This window comes from Ursus arctos, unplaced genomic scaffold (genome assembly GCF_023065955.2).
Source record: "Ursus arctos isolate Adak ecotype North America unplaced genomic scaffold, UrsArc2.0 scaffold_4, whole genome shotgun sequence".
Lineage (NCBI taxonomy): Eukaryota > Metazoa > Chordata > Mammalia > Carnivora > Ursidae > Ursus > Ursus arctos.
In genome coordinates this window covers 12,250,960-12,276,080 of record NW_026623056.1, presented here as the reverse complement: position 1 = coordinate 12,276,080, position 25,121 = coordinate 12,250,960, and the positions used below count along the sequence as shown (strand labels likewise).

The window sequence follows — 25,121 nt, the reverse complement described above, 5'->3', positions numbered from 1 at the left end:
TCAATAAAACTTCCAAAAAGGTACATTACCTGAGATTTCCTAGTTGATGAGCAGGATTTAGAGGAGACAGAAAACCTTGTAAAGCATCCATGAAATCTGGTCGCCGCATCTGCTCAACTAAAAACTTCATCTGTACCTGATAAATGAGCATAATCATGGTTAGAAACTGATTTCATGAAAGGTAAAACTAACTGTTAATCTCTTTTGTATGTTGGAACCTCAGTATTGTACAGTCCATGAATCCATATCCTGTATTCTGATTAGAAAGGTTTCTATCACACAGAGCAACACACCTCAGGCAGAAGCAAGAGGGGCAGCGCTGTGTGCTGTCCTGTGAGAATTCTGCATGCTGACACAGGCAGTGCTTTGGCTCTAGAGCAGGGCTTGGTCAACTATGGCAGTTTTTGTAAATCAAATTGGACTGGATAGAGCCATGCCCATTCATTTAGATACTGGCTGTTTTCACATTAGAACAGCAGAGTTGATTACAACAGAAACTGCGGGGCCTGTGAAGTCTAAAATAATTACTATCGGGCCTTTCAAAAAAAAGTTTGCTGACCTTTGTTCTAGAAGACAGACTATGGAGATCTCAGGTTAGCTTAGTAACTTTACTTTTAAGCTTTGCAGAAAACACCATAGTCATGTTCTCTCTATTGAGTAAAAAACGTCTAGTAAGGCTAAAGGAAATTGTTTGGAAAAAGACTTAGAGAAACATTTGTTACACTGAGTCGCACAGTATACTCAGGTTCCGGTATGTATGCAGAAACATCTCTTTTTAATCAACTGAAACCGGAGCCCAAACTGCTGAGCAATATCATGCAATAACTGCCATTTTATTTTAGGAAATTTTCATCTATCAAAAATATAAAAGATGGGGCGCCTGGGTGGCACAGCGGTTAGGCGTCTGCCTTCGGCTCAGGGCGTGATCCCGGCGATCTGGGATCGAGCCCCACATCAGGCTCTTCTGCTATGAGCCTGCTTCTTCCTCTCCCACTCCCCCTGCTTGTGTTCCCTCTCTCGCTGGCTGTCTCTATCTCTGTCGAATAAATAAATAAAATCTTTAAAAAAAAAAAAAAAAAAAAAAAAAAAAAGATAAGTGGGGGACAAAAGAGGTTAGAAGCTAGGAATTCATGATAAATTCATTTTCATGCTGTAATTTTAGTAATAGTTTTTTTTTTCTTTTCTTTTTTGCTATGGATAAGTGAGCAGCTGGAAAATCTAGTTATCACTGACTAGGGCAGCTCTTGCTCATGTAAAAGCAGTTCTTTTTCTATCACTATCAACCCTAATGTTAGCACACTGCTTCCAATGCTTTATCATTGTCACGATAATGCATGAAACCACTCAAAGAAGTTGCTTTTGTTCTTATGGCATTTTCAGTTCCCTATCACAATCCCATTTAAGCCCATAGTAAAGTGAATAATGACTTTCACGTTCCACTGTATCAAAACCAACCTGCGATATGAAAATTCCACCTAAAAGAAATGCCTATATTTGCAAATTTAACTAATATCTAGTTTCTTTTTTTCTTACCTGTTACAATATAGTAAGTTTTATTCTTTCAAAGCAGTCCAGTTCCCTCTAGCTCATGATTCCAGCATCAGAAACAGTACAATCACTATTACTATTTTAAAAATTTTTTTAGAGAGCAAGTGTGAGCAAGGAGGGGGTGCAGAGGGAGAAAAAGAATCTTAAGCAGGCTCCACACCCAGAGTGGAGCCTGATGCCGGGCTTGATCTCATGACCCTGAGGATCATGACCTGAGCCAAAATCAAGAGTTAGATGCTTAACCAACTAAGCCCCCCAGGCGCCCCCCACAATTATATTCTATCATTTATCTGAACTTCTATTTCACAAGTTCAATAAAATCAACTCACCCACTCTATGACATTTAGATTAATACAGTAACTTTCTTTAAAATTTTTTTTCATGCAGTATCAATGAAGATGTTGGAAAAATTCATTCGGTACTGCCAATTTACATTCTTTGTACTTGGGGACTAATATACTGGGATTTTTTTTTTTTCCCCATTTCATTAGAGGTGAGGAACGATCTCACTTTTCACTACAGGATGTGGCAGATTGAAAAAGGATAGGAAGGAGGAAGAGGTCATAAAAAAGCCTTACATTTCATATTCCTCAGTTACACTAGGCTAGATTACCGATCACCAGAATGTGTGATGATGTTCACTGCAGGACTAAGAGTCCATTTTAAACTTAGAAATGTACAAATTAATTTCTTTACACTTACTTTCAGGGTCATTACTAAAAAATAAATGACATAAAATAAGGAAAAATAATTTTAAAAGTGAGGGCTGTGTAAAAGAGAAGTGAGGGAAAGAAGAAAGGACTAACATTTACTGGGCACCGCCTGCACTCTGGGGACTGTGATGTGTGCGTCAGTGCACCTCGTGTAATTTAATTCTCACAGCCACACTATGGAGAAAGCATCACTGCCATTTATAAATGAGGACAATGGACCTCAAAGACTAAATAATGTGTCTAACATTACCCAGCCGAGACGCGGTGGCACTTGGATCCAAATCCTGATATGCTGGATTCTAACGCCCACAATCCGCATCTACACCAGCCTCTCAAACCACCCTGCCCACTGCAATGAAGAGTCTCGAAAACAAACTGAAGATTCACATACCTTTTGTGTTTCATCCTTCTTCTCTTGTTTGAGAATGTCAGTTAAGTTAATGAGCTTTTCCATAGCCTCAACTTGCCTATTTAGGTGCTTCAAATACATCCCGCATGCACGACAATAGGACTCCAAAAGGAGGCCAAACCGCTGACTCACCGTTTTATTGTGCATCTCAGATCTAAAAGAGCAGCATAAGATTAAAAAAAAAAAAAAGACCAAAACACACACACGCATGCACACACACACTGCATTATATATATGGTCTTAAATAAGTACACATATACAGTCTTTTTTAAAAAAGTATGAAAACCCATTTTCAATATCCTATAAATGTTACAATCATACTAACAATAAAATGATTTAAAATCTATCATTTGGAAGCAAAATAATGAAGAATATAAGATAGTTCCTGGAAATGTAAATTTAATAAACTAGCCTTTAGGCCTATTTCAACTACTTTTCATTTACTAATCTTAGCACAAGATCTATTAACTATAGAGAACAAACTGATGGGTTACAGGAGGGGAGGTGGTGGGGGCTGGGTGAAATAGGTGATGGGGATTAAGGCGTGCACTTGCTTTAATGATAAGCACTGGGGGTTGTATGGAAGTGTTTAATTATTATATTGTACATATTGTAATATTAATATGTAATACTGATATTATACTGCTTGTTAACTAACTGGAATTTAAATAAGAACTTACAAGGAAAGATATATAAACATGAAACAAATAAATTCAGGACAAAAGTAATAAAATGAATAGGGAAGGAGTGAAGAGTGAGTGAGTACTATTTGACTCTTGTGGCATACATGTCCCTTTTCTATACTGTCTTTGAATTTAAGTTATTTTAAACCTAGCTCTGAGATTCCATTTTGATTCATTTTAACATTTAAAAAATCAAGTTAATTATTAAAAAAATCAAGTTATAAATCTTTCTAAATTTAGAAAACAGTGTATGGCTTATGATCTCAGAGTATTAGATCATATTCTACAAAATACTTTTAATTCTTTTATTTATTTATTTACTTGAGAGAGAGAGGAGAGAGCATGAGAGGGGAGAGAAGAGAGGGTCAGAGGGAGAAGGGGACTCCCCACTGAGCAGGGAGCCCGATGCGGGACGCGGGACTTGGGACTAGGGGATCATGATGTGAGCTGAAGGCAGTTGCTTAGCCAACTGAGCCAGCACCAAAATACTTTTAATTTTTAATTAGCTTGTTTTCTAGTAAGAAACTTGGGATTTCTGTCATTATTATTCTGAATTCCAAGGCAGGATTTTTTTTCCCCTTTATTTTGGGTATTTTAATCCACACATACAGTAAAACCAACTGTAATATTAACCAATATCAATCTAGCAAATTTCCCTTTGCTTAAAGTAAAATCAAAGTCTTTAAAAATATTTTAGCTCTCATTTCTGTGTAAAATTCAGTTTTGAATTATACTGCTTATTTAATATTAAAGAGGAAAAGTTGAAGCGAAGCCTACCACTGGTATGATACACTTTCATTATGGAAAACTTTTTCAGACAAAAACAACAGTATATAAGTAATATTTATAGATCTGTTTAGAAAGCAAGTAATATATATCTAAAGAATTTAATGGGAAAATAATGTGACTTACTTTAAATGCCAAAAGAAAAAGTGCCCAATCCTTTGATTAGTCAATGCTTTCTTGAGTAAAAATCTCACAAGCAGGTTATCCAAATACTGTTCATATTTTAGGACCTATGTGATAAAACACAAACATAAAAACAATGGTGCATCAATAAGGGTCAATTTTTAAAGAAAATTTTTTAGAAAGTAAGTAGGCACTACTGGTAACTGATTTTTAAAAAAGCATAAAATCAGTAGATAAAGATCCACAGTTTGGATAAAGTTGCATGGATTTAGAATAAAACATTATTTTTCTATTTTACATTATTTTACCTGTACTAGCTGAATTAGGTACTGAGAAAGCTTGTCATCTGTTAAGTATTTTTCCAAGCACCGGACAGCAAAACCTCGAACCATGGGATCTGGGTAATTACAGTCCAGAAGCTCCATAGCCTGTTCAGGTTTGATTGGAGGCCAATCTTTTACTAAGCAGTACATCTGTTACGGGAAAGACAATAAATCATATTTAAAAAGGAAAGACAGTTGTGAGTGAATGCTTTAAGACATTGTCTTAATTTCTTATTTTACTTTTTTTATAATAATATGTTTTTATTAGATTATGTTAGTCACCATACAGTACACATCCCTAGTTTTTGATGTAAAGTTCCATGATTCACTACTTGCGTATAACACCCAGTGCACCATTAGTTAAGAGCTCTCCTTATGAATTTGGTGTTTAAAATGTTCAAGTCTAATTAACTGTATCAGAGGAAGTGGTGTGAATGGTATTTTTCTCCACTGTATTATCATTATTAATATAAAACATAGTCTATATCACCTCTTATATTTATGAAGACTCTCTGAGGGAAAACAATTTGAGCGACACCCCACTTTTAGACAACGGTTATTCTGTAATCTCGAACATGCATTTACCTGAGCTACTTCATCTCTAGAATTCCATTTAACGGACAGAAGCAATTTGGGTAGAATTTCAGGGATGGTTACACAATAGTGTCTGTGTGGAAAAGACAAAACAAAACAAAAAACATTCTTGCATGTTATTCAAAAGGCCTAGATATCTAAATTTTCAACTATGTAATCTTTCCAAATACTTTCAAAACTTAACATTACTAGTCTTCTTTAAAATCAAAAGAAATCAGCATTTAACACTATAGTTGCATTTTTATGCACATATATACTTAGTTATAATGTCAAGGAAGACAAAACAAAAAATCCAAATGAAAGACAGATACTTTGAAAAAATTATGAATTTATTTCATAACACTATACAACTCCTTTTATTTACCTACTTACCCAACAGAAACCATGAGAAAAATCGCCACTTCTACTGTAGTCACTGGACAAAATTTATGTTTCAATGGACCTTCTATAGAAATGCACTGCAACTGCTTTATTTAAGTAAACCAGTGTATAATTCCCAAGTAGTGGGTAATTTCTTCATAAATGAAAATAAAGCACTGCACTGTTACTTTGAAGAAGTGTAAGAAAAAAATGGAAGGAACACCTAAAAACTGAAATATCTAGACCAACTACATCACAACTAAATTGATCTAAAGCTACAGGTTTTTTTTTTTTTTTTTTTTTTCGGATCTTGAATTTCATTTAAAAAGCCCCCCAAACCAAATCCTAAAAAAGTCATATCAGGGATTTAGAATTTTAAAAAAGGCTTCAAGGCTTGAAGGTGGAAAGTTAGTACTAATGCAGCATGATTTTCTAGAAATATTGACCTTTATCTACAGTTTAAAAAAGAATAATGCTTATAATAAAGTCATGTAAATTATGCTTTATGTACTTTAACAGGTATGGTAGAACCCGCAAGATAAGCCAGAATCAGTTGTTTCTTCTGTAACAGAAGAAACAGGGAATCGCCATCTAAACATTTACCTGTGGCTCCACAGAAAATCTTTCTCTTGCTCAGTGATTTCAGATAGAGGATCTCGGGTACAAATTGCTCGGAGCTGTTCTTTATCATTTTCTCTTAACTCGTTGTCTCTAGCTAATCTGTTACTCTGCAAAAAAAGTAATATCTTATATGATTTCCTTTGCTACATTTTCCCCTGGATTCATGAGTGATCTACAAAAAAAGACAATGGCCAACAACTTTACATTGCTTATTAACTGTTATGAACAGTTTATTCTCATCACAAGCCTTTATTTTCAGGGATAGGGGAGAATCAACTTAAGGCAGTATTTGAGGAACAAATCCAGTACCTTAGTTAACATTACCACCAGCCACAGAACAGTAACTGCCAAAGTGAGTCAGGGACAAGACCAGACTAGGGTACTAGAGGGTAGAAGTGAGTAACTGACTTCTCTTCCTGATGAGGCCCCTTCCTAGTATTCTATTAACTAATCTGCTCATGTTTCTGGAATAATAAGAAATAGTAAAATAATAAAATAAAAATGTAAATTCTTTCATAATCTTTGCTAGAATACATCCTTATAATCACTGCAAGGCTTTCAAATTCAAAAAGTAAAAATAAATAAGAGAAAAAAGGAAAAGAAATACCCCCATTAAAACACAGGACATTAAATGTTTAGAAACTACGGTGAAAACATCATAACCTTTGGTATAATTCCAAGATTCCAAGTAATGTATTTATTCCCTTTAAATACAGATATATTAACTGCATAATGAGTAATTATGAATGTATATTAATATATTATGAAAACAAGTATATATCCCTTAGAATGGGTTACACATATTCACAATGGCTAAAAATGAAAGCAGGCATCCATGCCACTTGGTTTTTATTAACATTTGTTAACATTTTATGAACATTTATATGTTATTAATTTATCCAACAGTATGAAGAAATATTATTGGCACATATCCATCAACAAATATTTATCAAAACATGTACTGTGTGCCTTGTTTTGTTCTTACTGCTGGGGGTCTTAAATAGTAAAAGAACCTGCACTAACAGAGTCCCCGTTATAGTGAAAAATTAAACGAACAAATAAAAAAAATTGGCAAGTTGATATAAATACTTTGGGTGATGTAATGGAGAATGAGAGTGGCTACTTAACACTGGGTGTTTGGAAACGACCTCTGAGAAGGGAATATTTAATTCGTGATCCAAATGACAAGAAAGAACCGCCCACACTAAGATCAGGGAAAAGACCACTGCAGATGGAGGAAACAGTGAAAGTGACCCAAGGAGAGAATGAGTTTGGCGTGAGGGAGGAATAGGAAGAAGATCTGTGAGCCTGAAGCCTGGTGGACGAGGGGAAGAATGATGGGATGTCACGTTCAGAGCACATAAAATTTGCAAGTCAGGGTAAAAGGTCTGGATTTTATTTATGTTTTATAAAGATTATTCTAGGGGCTTTGTAGACTGAGGAAGCACTTAGGAGGCTACTGTAATACTCCAGGTTAGAAATAACAAATACTTAACCCTCGATTCACCAGGAAAAATAGTCATTACCATTTATCATCTCGGTCCAAGGGACTCTTAATATTACTGGCTTATTTTTTAGTTGTTTTCATTTTTAATACAAAATAACTTAAAGGATAAACAACTGTGAAAAAAATTTTGTGAAAAACAATTGTGAAAAATAACTTTATTAGACATTGTATTAAGAATATAAACACAGCAGAACCAAATTCAGAATCCAAAATGGGCAACATCCTTTGAATATCATTAACTGCTTGCTCCTCAACCGTCATGCATGAGTCTGGAACATACGCATCTTGTAGATACTGATTCCTGACTTCAAATGCATATCTAGTAAGTTCTAGCTTATCATTATTCCTGGTTTTTCTTCTTGTACTTGATTGTCAAAATGTAATACTTTTGAGAACTTTTGTAGTAATCCAAGCAATTTTATATTTCTACATCACCTTTTTCCTTCCACTCATCTTTGCATACACACCTGCCTGTGATGTTTATCCACTTAAAAAGTGTATCAAGTAAATTTTGGTATACAGCAGCATTAAAACTGGAAAGAAAGATGAGGTGTAGTCCAGGTTCTCATAAAAAAATATTGTGTGTTGAAGCTATTCCTGTTGAATGACTAACTGAATGTGAATACCATATTTCCTTTTTGTTCTTGGAAATATATTGTTCACTGATCATATCTTGAGTTCGAGAAAATTCACATAGGATATTATTTGATGTTTTACCTATATGATCAATTTTACCATCATCATTAGAGTCTGGAGTAATGATTCTCAAGTGGCGTAATTTTGTCCCCTCTATCTCCCAGGACCTTTGATACTGTTTCTATCTTAGATTTACAACAGTTTTCAATAGACCCAATGGTAACTGAAAAAATGAACCAGTTTTATTCTATCATAAACAAATTTTTTTCTTTAAAGAAAAAATTCTTCTAAGAAAAAAAGTCCTAAAATATTCAATCCTTACAGAGTTAGAACTGCTCAAATAAGCTCAAAAGCTAACTGAGACAGACTCTGATGGTAAAGTGAATGTATGAATAAAAACAGGAGATAATTGAGTCTTAAAGTGACTTGACTCTCATAATTCAATTGGTTTATAGGTATAACTAATGGTACAGGACTATGGACAATTCATGGGAATGCTCATCAATATTTCAATCCCAATTTCAAAATTAAGGAGCTTCTGTTCAGTTACAGCAGAACAGTTAAGAGTAAGAGGCTCAGTGATACTGGATAAGTTATTTAAACTCCTCAAGCCTATTTCCTTACTGGCAGTATAGAGATTATAATAGTACTACCCTCATAAAGATTGCTTTTAAGATTAAATGAGATAAACCGTGAAAATTGACTGGCATCGCATTTGATACACAGTAAGCACTTGATAAATGTTAGCAATTATCAAAAAGAAATTAAAGTTACAAAATAGTGGCTACATTTTTCAAGAAAAAGAATTCCTTTTTAATGTGAAAAAGTTAATTGTACTTTTATATCTGATAGAATTCAGTAATGTTTTAAATTAATTTGTACTTATCAAAATACCTGCTACATATCTCTGAAAGTATATTGGCAGGAAGGTTATGATTATCACTAATCAGTTGACAAAAGGGATTTGTAAACTCCTTACTGAGAACACAGCTATAAACTAAAAGTTCCTCAGGGCAGGATTCCAGCTGCCCCTGGGTACTGCTATTAGTCAGGCAGGCATATTTCAGGACCTCTTGGCCCCAGACTCATCGGTTGGTCTAGCTATAAGGTGTCACCAGGCCAAAGAAAAAGGGATAAATTTGGAAACTAGGGAAAGTGACAGCAAAGAACAAAAATATCTTCTTCTCTTAGCACTGACACCTTTGCCCTTGAGAAGTAAGAGTTAATGGTCCTTGAACCCAGTTATACTGTGGTTCCAAAGTAATGGCCAAGATCAGACAACTTGATCCATATTTAAACTCCATTTTATATGTAATCTTTTCTAGGGGTCTGGAGTATGGTGGTAACTCTGCTTCCAAGCTCAACCAATAACATACTCATATTTTTGTTTCAACTTTAAGGTTACTATGTCAGAGGAGTAAAAAGTTCTTTCTTGAACCCAATATATATTAGTTTTTCATCCCAACCCTCTGTAGTCACTCTTGGCACACTACTGGTTTTTCCATCATAGCACCTACCATGATTTATAATCTTATATTTCTTTTACCATGTTAATGTCTGTTTTTACCATTAGACTGTATATGCAAAAGAGGTCTCTTTAGGTCACAACTTTATTACCTAGTACCTCTCATACAATAAATATAAACATGTAGCTGGCATTCAATAAATATTTGTTAAATGAAGGCAGGCTAGGGCTCTGAATAAACTAAGAAGAGGCAGAACGGCATTAGCATATGGAGAATGTGATTATATTGCAACTCTGTCCAGAGCCCATAGGAGCTACGCCAGCGTAACTAAAACATATGAACCCTTCTCCTAACAAAGAGGAAAAACCCAAATCCACTGATTATGATTGATACTTAAGAAAACTCAGTCATCTGTCTTACCAGTCCTGCATGGGAATAACTAAATCCTGCTTCCCGAGACACCGACCAGTTGGCATGCTCTTCAATCACTGACATATCTGGGAACTTGACCACACTGCTGAACCAGTCAAACTCCAACTCTAAGCATGGGGTTTCCTAAGAGATGGAATAAAAGTTATCATCTATATTGTGCCTGACAGTCACAAAAAAAGGAAAAAATTCTAATTTATGATAATAAAAAGCTTACTTTATTTGGATTTGACCCAGTAACACCAATAGGGTTCAGCAAATCTTCTAATCCATGAGGTACTGGCCAAAGATTCAGAGCCATTTTTCCAGATACTAAAGTATCTGTGTAATCAAACAAGTTTATATTTCCCCAGGCCAATGGACAGTGTTCCTTCAAAAATGAACAGAAAAATATTCACTACTCTGTGGATTAAATTACAAAATGCAAAACACTTTTCTTCCCCAGAAAGAATTCAATAACTATCGCTACAGTGGTATCTATAATAAGCCACATCAATTTTTTTTGAAAATACAAATATTTTGTTTTCCTATTTGAAATTACATGAATTTTTCTTTAATTATAAATAGGAAATATGAACCAAAGCAAGCCAGGCAGATATTGGCCTGTAGTCACCTAATAGATATTTGTGGATAGTCACTCTGTATGTTTAAAAAATTGTCAATGCGAATTCAGGACATGCTCATCATAAATAAACTCGGGAAGCTCTTCTGAGGTATTCTACCATGACACATTTATTTATTAAAAATTAAAAAATATTTGACTAATTATTTTAGATAAAGAAAAAATCCTTTCTTGATAAAAATTCAAATCAGCAGTATAATTAGGAGTTTTTTAGAGGTAAATATAATTATTCCTTCTGAAATACTTTACCTCTTTAGCACCCTTTCGGCCTTTAACAGAACAAATGGAAAGGCAAAGTCGAGCAGCACGAGGAAGATCAGGAATGTATATATCATAATTTAGCCATTCATTCCACCTATGTAAAATTTTGAAGAAAAAACAGAATTTATCAAAAAAGGCTTTATCCAGAGTATATAAACAACCTCTACAAATCATCAAGAAAACGAAAAATCAAATAAAAACAGGCCAGAGATCAACTGAATAGACTTACTTCACAAGATCATATCCAAATGGCCAATAAACATAAAATAGTAGTCAATATTATTTGTTATTCAGAAAATGCAAAATAAAATCTCATGGAGATATCACTATACAAGAGATTGGCTAAAACTATAAAGGCTGATGATACCAAGGCAGGGTAAGGACATGTAGTAACAGGAAATCTCACACATTGCTAGTGATCAGTATTTGCAAATATCCCCCAAGTGTTAACAATCCAAATGTCCAAAAGTAGAATAAATTGCAGTATATTCGTACAATGGAATACTACACAGCAATGGAAATAAACATGTTACTTACAATATGGATGAAATCTTACAAACATGAGTGAAAGAAGATAGACATAAAAGAGTATCTATTCCTTGAGTACATTTATATAAAATTCAAAAACAGTTCAAACTAAGAAATAATGCTAGATGTTAGGTTAGTTGTTGCCCTTCGGGAAGTGAGAAGGTTAATGGGAAGGGGCAATGTCATATTTCTGTAAATGTTCTACTTCTTAGCCAGCATAGTGGTTATATAGGTATTAACGTTGTGATAATTCACTGAAGTTTATGATTATGATCTATATACTTTTATGCATTTGTGCTATTCCTTAGTAAAAAAAGTAATTAAAAACAAACTAGTTTATAGAAAAGGCACATGAAAGAGGGAAACTAAACAAGAAGAGTGAGATTTCCTATTATGATTATAATTATATTTACTTTATATATGCTGTAGTTTTATTCAGAAGAACCCATTAAGTCAGTATGTAAATAAAATGAAGGATATGTAAGCAGAAAGTATTTGAAGTTGAGAATAACTACTTCACAAGAGGTAACAGTTAACATTCATAATAAGAATAAAAAGTTGCTATAGAAAGTGATGACAAAAATTATTCAAATATTTATGATAAATTCAATTTACTGGATATTATATGTGAAATTATGTCTATATTTGGTGGACATATTTGTAAATAGCCAAGTACCAACACATTGTTGTTGTTGCTTTTTTAAGGAGTTTATTTATTCATTTGAGAAAGAGCACATGCAGGGGGAGGGGTGGAGGGAGAAACAGACTCCCCACCTGAGCAGGGAGCCCAACGTGGGGCTTGATCCTAGGATGTGAGATCATGACCTGAGCTGAAGGCAGTTGCTTAACTGACTGAGCCACAACAGGTGCCCCACAACACATTGTTTTGTCTTGTTTTGAAACATTATAGCAACAGTTACCAGTATAAACTCAGAAGCCAGACTACCTAGAGTAGACTCCTCTTTCTACTATTTTATTAAATGTGTGACCCTTTGTGATGTGATGAGCACTGGGTGTTATACACAACTAAGGAATCACTGAACACTACATCAAAAACTAATGATGTACTATATGTTAATTTAAATAAAAATGTGTGACCCTTGCTTTTGTCTGTTTTTTCATCTGTGAAAGGATACTACTACTACTACTTACTCCATAAGGTTGTTTTAAGATTAAATAAGGTAACACAAGTAAAGGGGTGCCTGGCTGGCTCGGTCAGATAACACAAGTGATTAGAATAGTAATTGGTCCACAGTAAAAGTTCAAGTGCTAGACGTTAATTTAGAAAATTTCTTGAAAAGGCTTTTTCATAATTCTATTTATTATAAATAAAATAAGACTTAACAATAAAATGGTATAAAATTCTTTTAGTTAGCCAAACTAAGGTATAAATTTTATCAGTAAAATAAGTTCTACTTATGGAAAAAGATAAAAAAAATATGGTCCTTTGATAAAGTGAAGGCTTACGTTTAAATGGGAGAACTCAGTAATTAGAAATTCTAAAGGGAAAAGAAACAATAAATGCAAGTAGAAGAAATACTGTGGGATCTGGTAAGTCCACAATAACTCAGGAAAAACTAAAGATACATGTACTTACTGTACCTAGGAATTTTTATTACTTCAAAATCTTTAGAATTGCTCATAATTAATGAGAAATATTCTAACACTTTCTAAGAGAGCTATCCTATAAATGTAGTTGTTCAATACTATGCTAATTGACCAAAACATGTTTCTCCCTTCCTCTAAAGCCCATACAAACACGTGTGTGCACACACATCAATTAAATTCTTTATTTTTAGGCAATGGTTTGGTATGTACAGTCCAAATTTATTTTGATTTTTGGAGAGGACTGGTAACATCTATGAAGAAATCAGTAAGTGTCTACTTTATTTAGCATATGGGAAGTACAGATATGGAATAATTACTTAATCTCAGTTAGAATTTTTTTAAAATCAACTTTGCTACCTTTCTAATAACTTCATATTCTTTTATCCTTGATTTTAATTTTGTGAATACAGAAAAGTTAAAAAATCTACTTAAATCCTCATACTATTACCACAGGGATTTTACCCTTTAACTAGAGAATTCTTTTTTATTAAATATTTTAATTTTAATTCCAATAAAGTTAAACATAAACTATTATATTAGTTTCAGGTGCACAATATAGTGATTCAACAATTCTATACAGTACTCTTCATAAGTATACTCCTAATCCCCATCACCTATTTTTCCCATCCTCCCATAACCTCCCCTCCGGTAACTCTTTGTTTGTTCTCTATAGTGAAGAGTCTGTTTCTTGGTTTGTCTCTTTTTTCCCCCTTTGCTCATTTGTTTTGTTTCTTAAATTCCACATGACTGAAATCATATGGTATAGTATTTGTCTTTCTCTGACTCATTTTGCTTAGCATTATACTCTCTAGCTGCATCTATGTTGCTGCAAATGGCAAGATTTTTTTTTAATGGCTGAATAATATTCCAGTGTGTGTGTGTGTGTGTGTGTGTGTGTGTGTACACACAGCTCTTTAGCCATCCATCTATCAACGGACATTTGGGCTGCTTCCATAATTTTGCTATTGTAAATAATGCTGCTATAAACATAGGAGCACATATAGCTTTCCAAATTAGTGTTTTCGTATTCTTTGGGTAAATACCTAGTAGTGGGATTACTGGATCATAGGGTAGAACTTTTTTAATATTTTGAGGAACCTCCTTACTGTTTTCCACAGTGACAGTACCAGTTGACATTTCCAGCAACAGTGCACCAAGGGTTCCTTTTTCTCCACAAACTCACCAACACTGTTGTTTCTTGTGTTTTTGATTTTAGTCCCTCTGACAGGTGTGAGGTAGTATCTCCTTGTAGTTTTGATTTGCATTTCCCTGATGATGAGTGATGAGCATTTTTCATGTGTCTATTGACCAGCTGGATGTCTCACTTCTTTGGAGATGTTTGTTCATGTCTTCTGCCCATGTTTCAATTGGGTTAGTTTTTGGGTGTTGAGTTTTATAAGTTCTTTACATATTTTGGATACTAACCCTTTATTGGGTATGTCATTTGTGAATGTCTTCTCCCATTCAGTAGGCTTTTGTTTTGTTGATTGTTTCCTTTTCTGTACAGAAGATTTTTATTTTGACGTAGTCCTAATAGTTCATTTTTTACTTCCGTTTCCTTGCCTTTGAAGACATGTATAGCAAGAAGTTGCTACCTGTGTTCTAGAAGGTCTTTCATCCATTTTGAGTTTATTTTTGTGTATGGTGTAAGAAAGTGGTCCAGTTTTATTCTTCTGCGTGTGGCTTTCCAATCTTCCCAACACCATTTGTTGAAGAGACTGTCTTTTTTCCATTGGATATTCTTTCCTGCTTTGTCAAAGATTAGTTGACCATAGAGTTGAGGGTCCATTTCTGGGTTCTCTATTCTGTTCAACTGATCTATGTGTCTGTTTTTGTGCCAGTACCATACTGTCTTGATGATTACAGCTTGAGGTCTGGAATTGTCATGCCTCCAGCTTTGGTTTTCTTTTTTTTTTAAAGACTTTATTTATTTGTCAGAGAGAGGGAGAGAGCACAAGCAGGGGGAGCGGCAGGCAGGGGAAGAAGCAGGCTCCCCACTGAGGGGGGATCCCCGATGCAGGACTTGATCCCAGGACCCTGGGATCATGACCTGAGCTGAAGGCAGATGCTTAACGGTCTGAGCCACCCAGGCATCCTTGGTTTTCTTTGTCAACGTTGAGTCTTTAGAATTTTCTATATTGAATATCATGTCCGCTGCAAATAGTGGAAGTTTTACTTCTTCCTTACCAATCTAGATGCCTTTTATTCCTTTTTCTTCTCTGACTGCTGTGGCTAGGACTTCCAGTACTATGTTGAATAAAAGCGGTGAGAGTGGACATCCTTGCCCTGTTCCTGATCTTAAGGGGAAAGACCCCAATTTTTCACCATTGAGTATGATGTTAGCTGTGGGTTTTTCATAGATGGCCTTTATTATGTTGAGGTATATTCCCACTAAACATACTTTGCTGAGAGTTTTTATCATGAATAGATGTACTTTTTCAAATGATTTTTCTGCACCTACTGAAATGACCATATGGTTTTTATTCTTTCTCTTATTATGTATGGTATTATGTTGACTTATTTGCAACTAACTATGGAACCACCCTTGCATCCCAGGAATAAATCCCACTTGATTGTGGTGAATGATTTTTTTAACGTATTGTTGGATTTGGTTTGTTAATATTTTGTTGAGGATTTTTGCAACTATGTTCATCAAAGATACTGGCCTGTAGCTTATTAAACAAATTTACCTTTTACTTTTATAAAACTAGTTTACTTTTGGTACTTGAAACAACTAGGATATATCTACCCAATATTATTTTGGGGTCTTTGGTTGGGGCTTGTTGAACTCCTTAGAATGTTTATAGTTTTCAACAAATTTGGAAAATATTTGTTCAGTATTTCCTCAAATATTGTTTTTCTGTTCCTCACACAAACACCCCACCCAACCTGTGACAGACATGCAGTATGGGCAGGAAATAAACTTTTGCTGTTACAACAAAAATTTAAAAAGATCCTGTAGTTGTTTGTTTCACAGTGTAACTTCTAATTTAAGTGATGTACTTTCTGACTGACAACAGTTCAGGTATGGTAAGGAACTATTTTACTTCCTCCTGGTAGAGAAGGTTATCACCTCTTTGAACTTCACCTAGGCTCTAGAATGGTGGCCATACCTAGCAACTTATTATAAGACCCGAACTTTTTCTTGACTCTCCTAGAACTCAGTCTAAATTCATTATAAAATTTACTTCCGGAGGTTTTACCAGTTGTCTTTATTGGTAGTCTACAAAATCCATCTTTAATCTTTAGTAACAATTTGAGTACTCTTAAAATATTTCTATTATATTCAGGGTAGATTCTTAATTCCCAAATGATTCTATAAAGAGCCAAAGAAATAGCAGGATGGCAAACTGTTGGATTATATTCCCTTTTATTTCTTCACTGTATTTCGTATTTCTAGGCAGTAATCATTTAAAATGTTCCCCCAAACCCCTCTCAGAAACTGATTCGTTCCCAAAGACTCTTTATTTGAATGTCATAAAGATCTACTCTTGTGAGTGATGTGAGTGCCTCAGAGTAGTCTGGCTCTGAAGTTGTTTGCCAACTCTCATTTCTTCTTAATGGAAATGGAAATGGAGGTAAGAATAAAATACGAGGTTTATGGATTTAATGTGGGGAAGCATCAGCACAAAATGTAACCATATTCTGTTCTCTACTTGATACAATGGAAAGAGAGAATCAGAAAAACCTTCGGATAAAATTTTACAAAGAATCGACAAAATGATCCTGTGATAGATACTCATTTGACTGAAAGTCCTTATGGTCTATATGTAAATGCCTGGTAATTTAACTGACTTGTGTGAAACTAACAATGCAAAAAAACATTACTACTTTTATTGATTACATTGCTAAATACTAACACGGCTTTTGGAAATATAAATCTATACACTTCCTTACCTGGGATTGGAACAAGGTACTCTTTGAGTGTTCACATTATCACATAAGGGTTCTCCTCCATGATAGATACCTGTTCGAACATAGATCTTAAAAAAGAAAAAAAGTATATGTATATAAATACACACAAACATAACACACACACACATTATAGAACCAATATTAAACAATGTTAAAATAATATAACTGATATGAATGAGAGAATCCACTTAAAATTTCTGTTCAGATGTAGCTTTTCTGTTCTTTCTTCACATATATAATAAGTTAATACTAATGCAGACTCTTCACCAAACAAAATGTGTTGCTGCCTTTAAGGGGGACATCAGACTATAAAAAATCAATAAATAGACTCACAATCCCTTTAGGCCAGGTATGTAATTCAGAGTTTTTCATATTTTAGAAAGATAAATTGGTATATATACTAAATATTACTTCATATTCTTAGCAGTTGAAACAGCACTGCATAAAGACATTAATATTTCTGCAACAAAACACATGTATATTTACACTAAATGGGATAATAAAGACTATAATATAAAGAGATAATAAAGACTATAAAAATTCTTGCTTCAGGTTAGGTCAGGTTTTGCTGCCAAATGAATTCTGTAAAACTCTTGGTTTTAAGAACTTAGATTTATGGAAATTAGAATTATTAGAATATAAGAATTATGGATATCAGCATTATAGACAAAGGACTGTAAGCTGTGCAACATCTGAGGGAGAGCAGCGGTTTTCTAGCTATCTGAAAACAGTGCAGGTCAATAACTATACATTGTTGATAACAAAGTTTATATAAAATAATTTATATAAAATAATAAGCATCAACACTTGACTTTACCTTGTCAATGTCTCTAATATTTACATTCACATAGGTTGCACAAAGGATTTTTATTCTGAGTGCACTATTTATAACCCAAAGGGATTTTGTAGATGTTTCTCCATTCATATATGGTGTAGCTGTGGAGATGCGTCTGGAATATGAAGGCATTGTGAAACAGTCCATTGGCAGTTGGGAGTAAAGGCTTTCTTTAGCCATCAGCATCAAATTGGGCATCCTCCCAAGCATTATACAGCTTCTTATATACTGTAAAAGATTAAGAGGGGAGGGGAAAAGCCATTTCTTATAAGGCGTTTCATTTTAAAAGCAATAAACATGTAAGCAAAAAAAAAAAGAAAAGAACAAAGGAATTAAAAACAATGATCAGAGGATACGCCTTATAAAAAAAGCACTGTTTATATCTGAACAACGTTAATCAGCTTATCCATATATCTACAGTCAGGCCCCAAATATTAAATATATTAAATCTAAAGGAAAAAAAGCATCCATTCTCTCAAATTCATCATCAATCTCTCAAATTAAATATAGTATATATATTTTTAAACTTTAAAAAAATTTTATTTATTTGAAACAGAGCGAGAGAGAGATGGAGAAAGCACAAGCAGAGGGAGAGGGAGACCTATGTGGGGCTCGCTCTTAGGACCCTGAGATGATGACCTGAGCTGAAGGCAGATGCTTAGCCAACTGAGCCACCCAGGTGTCCCAAATAATCAGAGTATTAAAAATAAACTTATGAAGCTATTCACTAACATTAAGCACTGAATTTTCAAGAAGTATGTCCTAAAAATACAGATACTTGTCCCCAACTTTTACATTTCATATTAATATTTTTGAAGCTTGTTACTCACCTTATACTGACTTAGAGGGTATTTTTCAAGGAAGTATTCATCACATCCACACACTTTTAAAATATACTTGCCCTGATATTCTAAAACACAGAGTTTTAGTTGTTCAGATGATAGCAACATACTTCTAGTTTTTTTCCTGATTGCTTCAGCAATTACTTGTTCTGGCACACAGTCATGGTTGATTTTCAGAGTATACTTCTGCTTGTCATTATTTGGAGACACTATCACCCAAATCACCACTATTATTTGCCCTATAACAGGAAAACATTATTAGATGCAATCACCATATATACTTCATTTTTCAAGAGACAAATTTCAAAAAGTACGTACTACCATTATTCTAACCATAATCAGAAATGACTTATAAACAAACTAATTAAATACAGGTAAATATCAGGTGGAAACCACTAATCTTCAAATATGATAGAGCTGCCAGGCCATGCCCAAATCTCATGTTTTATGGCAAGCACGCAAAATTGTGACTAGAGGGTCACAATACCTGAGGCCAAGCTAATTTCCATTCTAAACTGCATCCCATACTTCATGAGCACAACCCCCATAAAGACTGACTCATGATGGTATCAAAGGTTCAACAGTACCTAAAGTAGAAGAGATTTTGGTAACTATGGGAAAGAATCATGGAAACTTAATGAAAATGCTGAATCAGAGGGAGAGAAAAGATAGTGGAAGAAGGGAAAGAATATGAATTTTTAAATGTTTTCCTTTTAATATCAAGTAAGCTGGGAGGAGGGGGTAAGATGATGAAAATGGAAAGATTACAACTATGACAGAGTGGTCCAAGTGTTCACAGTACAATTCTTTCAACTTTTCTGTAGGAAAATTTTCATAAAGAATGCTGGCGGAAAATGAAAAGAGACTTTCATTTTAAAAGGTATGCTAGAGTAGAAAAGAATTTCAAATGAAGATTTTATGTTATACTGCATTAAACTACTTTGAATAATATGAATGAAATAGTAATAAGATATCTTAACTTATTCTACTAACAGAATTTTGTATTTAATAATGTGTGAAAGCTAATTTACTCTAAAACTTCAAAATGAAACCTTCACTTTGTTATGTTGAAAATACAGATATCTCTCTGATACAAGGATATTTTCACTTCCGAACAACAGAGTGTATAAATTTCCATGTTCACTTAATTCTAGAAATTGATACATTGTCAAAAGTCAATCTATATATTATCACTCATGATCAGATTTAATTATTTTATTTAATATTAAGAAATTTTTCTTTCTTTATATATATAACAAAAATCTGCACATTTTCCCCAAAATTTCATTAAGTATTTCTTTCTTATTTTTTTTAAAGATTTTATTTATTTATTCGACAGAGAGAGAGACAGCCAGCGAGAGAGGGAACACAAGCAGGGGGAGTGGGAGAGGAAGAAGCAGGCTCACAGTGGAGGAGCCTGATGTGGGGCTCGATCCCAGAACACCAGGATCATGCCCTGAGCCGAAGGCAGACGCTTAACCGCTGTGCCACCCAGGCGCCCCTCATTAAGTATTTCTATTTATACTTTTTTTATTTGTAAAAAGATAATCAGCTGCAACTTTATAATAATGAATTTCAAACTCAAAGTTCTTTAGTTTTATTTTAAGATACACAATTCACAGGGATCAGCACTGTATGTGCACAATTCATACAATCAATAAATATTTAAAACACACATATATATTTGGCACTCGGCTGTATCTTGTCAGTATAAGCAGTCCCTGTCTTCTTCAAGAAGCTTATCATCTACCTGGGATAAAAAGAGATAGACATTTTTACTATAGTAGCCAATTATGGCAGATTCACAATTTTCTTACCTTTATCTAATTTATTATATATGTGCTTTGGCAGTTCTGGTGAGGATTCTACATTTGGAGGATAGACATACATTGCTCTACTATGAGGTGAATTAAGATCCCGAAGATCCACAGCTTCTTTACAAACATTCAGAATATTTCTTCGGAAGTCCTGTACTTCTGGATCTTTAACCATATCAAATTCACACACTGGCATGCCAATAGCAAAACCTTAAAAAAATTATATAAAGAATATAACATTCTATTAGACATATAGTATGAACATATTTCTTACAAATGGGGAATTGACACATTTGGAAGATCAAAATAAAGAAGTCTCTCTGGGTTTAACGAAATTTTGATGAATACATAGAATAAATTAAGAGTTGACAAAGACTAAAATATTTTTAACATATAATAAATAATATATTCAGCAACTTGGAGGGAAGCAGCAAACATCCATATAATTTTTAAAAAAGAGTAACAAAACAAAACTGGGATATAACAAATCTAAGTCAACTGTACAAATGATATTTCCTAAAGAAAAATTTTTAGGATGCTACCAAGGTGTCAAAAATCGTTCCTTAGCCAGTCAAAAAAATACTTTTGATTTGTAATGGTTTTTATTTCAAAATCTATTTATTCAAAGTTAGAAAGCTAGTTAACTGATTCAGACAGAAATATTTTAGTAATGAGAAAAATAGTTAAGTTTCATAGTTATTTGATTTTAGAATAGGATGACAATGCCATTTAGTCAAAAACTGTGTCATACCAATTTCTCGATTGAGGATCTTTTCTTCTCGGTTGCCTACTGGCTCAATTACTTTTAAAAAGGGTTGAAAAAGCCGAAGGTCACAAAGTCGTCTTGTTTCATCAAAAAATTCTTCCCTTTCTGCTTCTTGGGTAACACTTACGAAAATGTAAGAAGATTCATCTTGAAGAAGTTGATGGAGAGGGTACTTTCTTGCTTCTTTAAATAATTCATGCTTTATAGTTATTAGTGTAGCCTCACGGAGGCATTCTAACGTCACTATCATTCCATTTGGTAGTAAACATTCTACTAGGATTCTTGGGGGCATCAAGTGGATGCCCCACAGTTCACCTGATGATGGTCTTGGAGGCATTGTTCTGATCCTTTACAAGTTTTACATATAAAACTATTTTAAGGAATTAGATGCGTGTCTGTCCCAAAGCAGAAATCTAAACCAAAGGAAAAAAAAAAACATATGTTAAAAGAAAACTAAAGAAGAATATATTTATGGCATTACTAAATGTAAAAACTCATTTTCTGTAGTTTGAATTGATTAGGGTATTAATAATTTATCTTAAATACTTTAACAGAGACTCTTGCTCCAAATTAGGCTGAAAGAATTGATTCCAAAGTAGGAATTAGAAAAAAAAAAAACACTTGTATTTAATTATATTTAATAAAATCATTTAGTTAAAAACATTTTATTTTAATAGATTTTTTAAGGTCAGGTCTTATCAAGACAGAGCCAAGGCTTTGGGAAGAATGAACAGTAAGTTGTAATTGAAACTAACATTCCCATCACATATCACCTTTATCATTCTATTTTATGGAGCAACAGAATTTGGACCGGAAAGGATCTTTTAGATCATGGGTCCAATGCTCTCATTTTAAAGGTGAGTAAAGGTGAGAGAAGTCAAATCTTCCTTTTCACTCCTTACCTCTACCCTGTGGTAATGAGAAATTACATGGCTTAGTCTTTTTCTTAAATTAATCTTTGTGATTTCCTTCTTTGTATTGATTATTGTCTAAGTGACATCTTAGACCATTCTTCTTTTAAAGTATAATTTATGTATATATTCACTATAATATAAAGTGTCATCAGTGCATTTTCCTTGAGATATGGTGATGAATTTGAATGATCCATCTACTTTATCAAATAACCCAGCCCTAATACTTCTGATTGAAATGAACTGATCTACACACAAATGAGACCCACTGACTCTCTTTGTTAGTAAAATGTTCCAACAGTGTTAAGTACTTGTGATATTTTTTAAAATACAAAGTATTATTATGATTTGAAGCCCTCATTTTTAAAGATGTCAAAAATCTCCGGGATTCTTTAGAAAATACTGCAAAACCCACAAAGCCACAAATTTATTTTGTGCTGTTTATGTTTTCTTTTATTCAGCAATCTACACTGTAAAGGCATAAAAAAAGGTAAAGTGAGAGACACTATAAAAAAGAAATGAAAATTAAGTTAGAGAAATGAATCAAAAGGGCCCAGATAACTTATTATATTTGATTATTCTATGAGGCACTGTGGACAATAGTCATAATGACACTTTGTTTATTCACTAAAAATGTACTGGAGCTAAAAAAAAAATGTCCTGGGGCTTTTCCACAGGACCATGTTAGGTCCTGGGAATATGATAATGAAGAAGACAGACAGAGCCCTTGCCCTTACAGGGCAAAGTCAAGAGTGTGAAGATTATGGGTTTGTTAGGTATAGGATAATTAAATTCACATGTAATTAAATCCAGAAACCTGTTTTCTCTGACTCCCGTATGTCATACCCATCAACATCTAATCCATCAACAAACTTTGTTAATTCTATCTCTTGAATCTGTATACTCCACTACCACTCTTAGTACCTTGGGTCAGGCCACTACTATTTCTTGTCTGGACTACTGCTAAAGCCTAAATGGTCTCCCTGGATCTAGGTTTGCCCCCTACAATCCATCTTTCACTTTACAGCCAGTGTGAGCTAGCCAGGGCAGTACGGTCTACTCTGAGCAGACATTTTTGCTGTCTTAGTTGCAAACAAATACTTATAGTATGCTTCAGAGTTCTAATACATGAAGATGTGAGAAATAGAAATACCAAAAATTCCAAGCCATCCCCTATCTCTAGAAATATAGAAATCAGTTGGAAGACAATACAGATGTAAAACGATTTTTAATAGTTGAAAATCTTTCTTCAAATTTATAAAAGAGACCCATTAAAGTTATAGGATTTAAAATATAATTATTCTATTTCCTACACTTCTAAATGAAAATTCATTGGTTAGTAAAAGGACCAGATGGATCAATCTGTGTACATAATTATAGAAGTGACTTAAGCTAAGCTTTTTAAAACATACAAAAAAATTTGAAGAATGCAAGGGAAATGCCAAATGATTACTTTTAAATGATGATCTGACTGCATAAAAAAGTTCAAATAAAAACAAAACCAAACCACAAGCCACACCAGAACAGCAGCTGTGTTTATAGTTTTCTTTGTTGAATGGCACTAACAGGTCCATGTTATGGAATCATAGGGGCAACTATTTTATATAATGAATAACACCTCAGAGTCTCGTATGTTCCCTAAGAATTACCAAAAGAGAAGTCTAGTATAGTAGAGAGATCACTGGTTCTAATCTTTATCCTACTATAGTATATTTACAGTTAGCTAACAATTACTAAATACTCCAGACACACCCTTCTCATTCAGAGAATAAATGTGATCATAGCTACAAAACACTTGGAGATCCTGGAAGGCAGGCACTGGTTGGCATGGTGGTAGTACTAAATAGAAGAGAGATGATGCTAACTTTCTTATTTGTTTTCTTATGTCAGGCCTTACTCTGTACAAGCCATTACCTCAGAGCTCACATGAACAGAAGCAGAGAAGAGGGGAATGGAGCTAACATTACTAGTCAGTATACACCATACACTTAGGTGGCAATAACCCTTTCAGAGTAGGTATTACCATTTTATATATGAGGAAACTAAAGATCAGAGAAATGAAGTTATTTAAATGTTAGATACAGATTTTGAATCCAGGTCTAGATGATTTCAAAGTGCACACTGTAACCATGCTGCTATTTGGGCTTCAGTTATGGCCAGGTAAGACTCACTGGTGGTGAATCAGAAAATGGGCTCTAAAGTTACACTGGATTCGAATTCTCACTGCCTTAGTAAATAGCTGCCTTGAGCAGTTTAATTCATCTCACTGAACTTCATTCTCCCCATCCCGTTTTGTTAAGTTGGGATAATGGCAGAAAATTCATCAGATTGTTGTATTAGATGAGGTAATATATGAAAAACATGTAAGCAAAGAGGCTGGCATACAGTAAGCATTCAATAAATGTTGAATATTAATAAACCTGTAAAGTATACCCACACTACCTTTTCAAGCTATTATGAATTATCCAGGGCTGGCACCAGATAGGAATGGGAAAAAGACGTTTGAGTTCTTTTACAGAGGGAGGCAAGTAAATAAGGAGCCTTATGAAGGAGTGCTAGTTTCAAGAGCTGAACTGGTAATGCAAGGCTCACCTACCAGTCTGGAATAGTACCGAGTGGCTCAGAGGCTGGTACTTTCACAGCTGCCTCTAGTTCCTTGGACTCCTAACATTCCTATTTAAATGGTACAGCTATCAGCAGCTTAAGTAAGGACTCCCTTGCTAACCCCTCCGCCCTTTTTGGGCGGGGGGGTGGGGGTGGGGTGGGGGGAGAAATACCTACTTGTGTTGGGCTCTAAGCTAAATATTCTATGAAAACT

General features: G+C 34.2%; 1 protein-coding gene across 2 annotated transcripts in view; it reads right to left on the bottom strand.

Moving 5' to 3' along the window:
• The window catches only part of PIK3CA (phosphatidylinositol-4,5-bisphosphate 3-kinase catalytic subunit alpha), a 79,726-nt gene that overhangs the window by 10,963 nt on the left and 43,642 nt on the right, over positions 1–25,121 (bottom strand). For both annotated transcript variants that reach the window (XM_026498330.4, XM_026498340.4), the window contains exons 2-15: positions 21,378–21,805; positions 20,627–20,836; positions 18,798–19,048; positions 17,950–18,195; positions 17,115–17,200; positions 11,070–11,175; positions 10,416–10,568; positions 10,190–10,324; positions 6,143–6,267; positions 5,171–5,252; positions 4,571–4,735; positions 4,266–4,369; positions 2,653–2,824; positions 30–136 (exon numbers count right to left, since the gene is read on the bottom strand). In XM_026498330.4, the coding sequence (XP_026354115.1) occupies positions 30–136; positions 2,653–2,824; positions 4,266–4,369; positions 4,571–4,735; positions 5,171–5,252; positions 6,143–6,267; positions 10,190–10,324; positions 10,416–10,568; positions 11,070–11,175; positions 17,115–17,200; positions 17,950–18,195; positions 18,798–19,048; positions 20,627–20,836; positions 21,378–21,729 (2,294 nt within the window). In that variant the 5' untranslated portion in view covers positions 21,730–21,805. The remainder of the gene's footprint in view (positions 1–29; positions 137–2,652; positions 2,825–4,265; positions 4,370–4,570; positions 4,736–5,170; positions 5,253–6,142; positions 6,268–10,189; positions 10,325–10,415; positions 10,569–11,069; positions 11,176–17,114; positions 17,201–17,949; positions 18,196–18,797; positions 19,049–20,626; positions 20,837–21,377; positions 21,806–25,121) is intronic.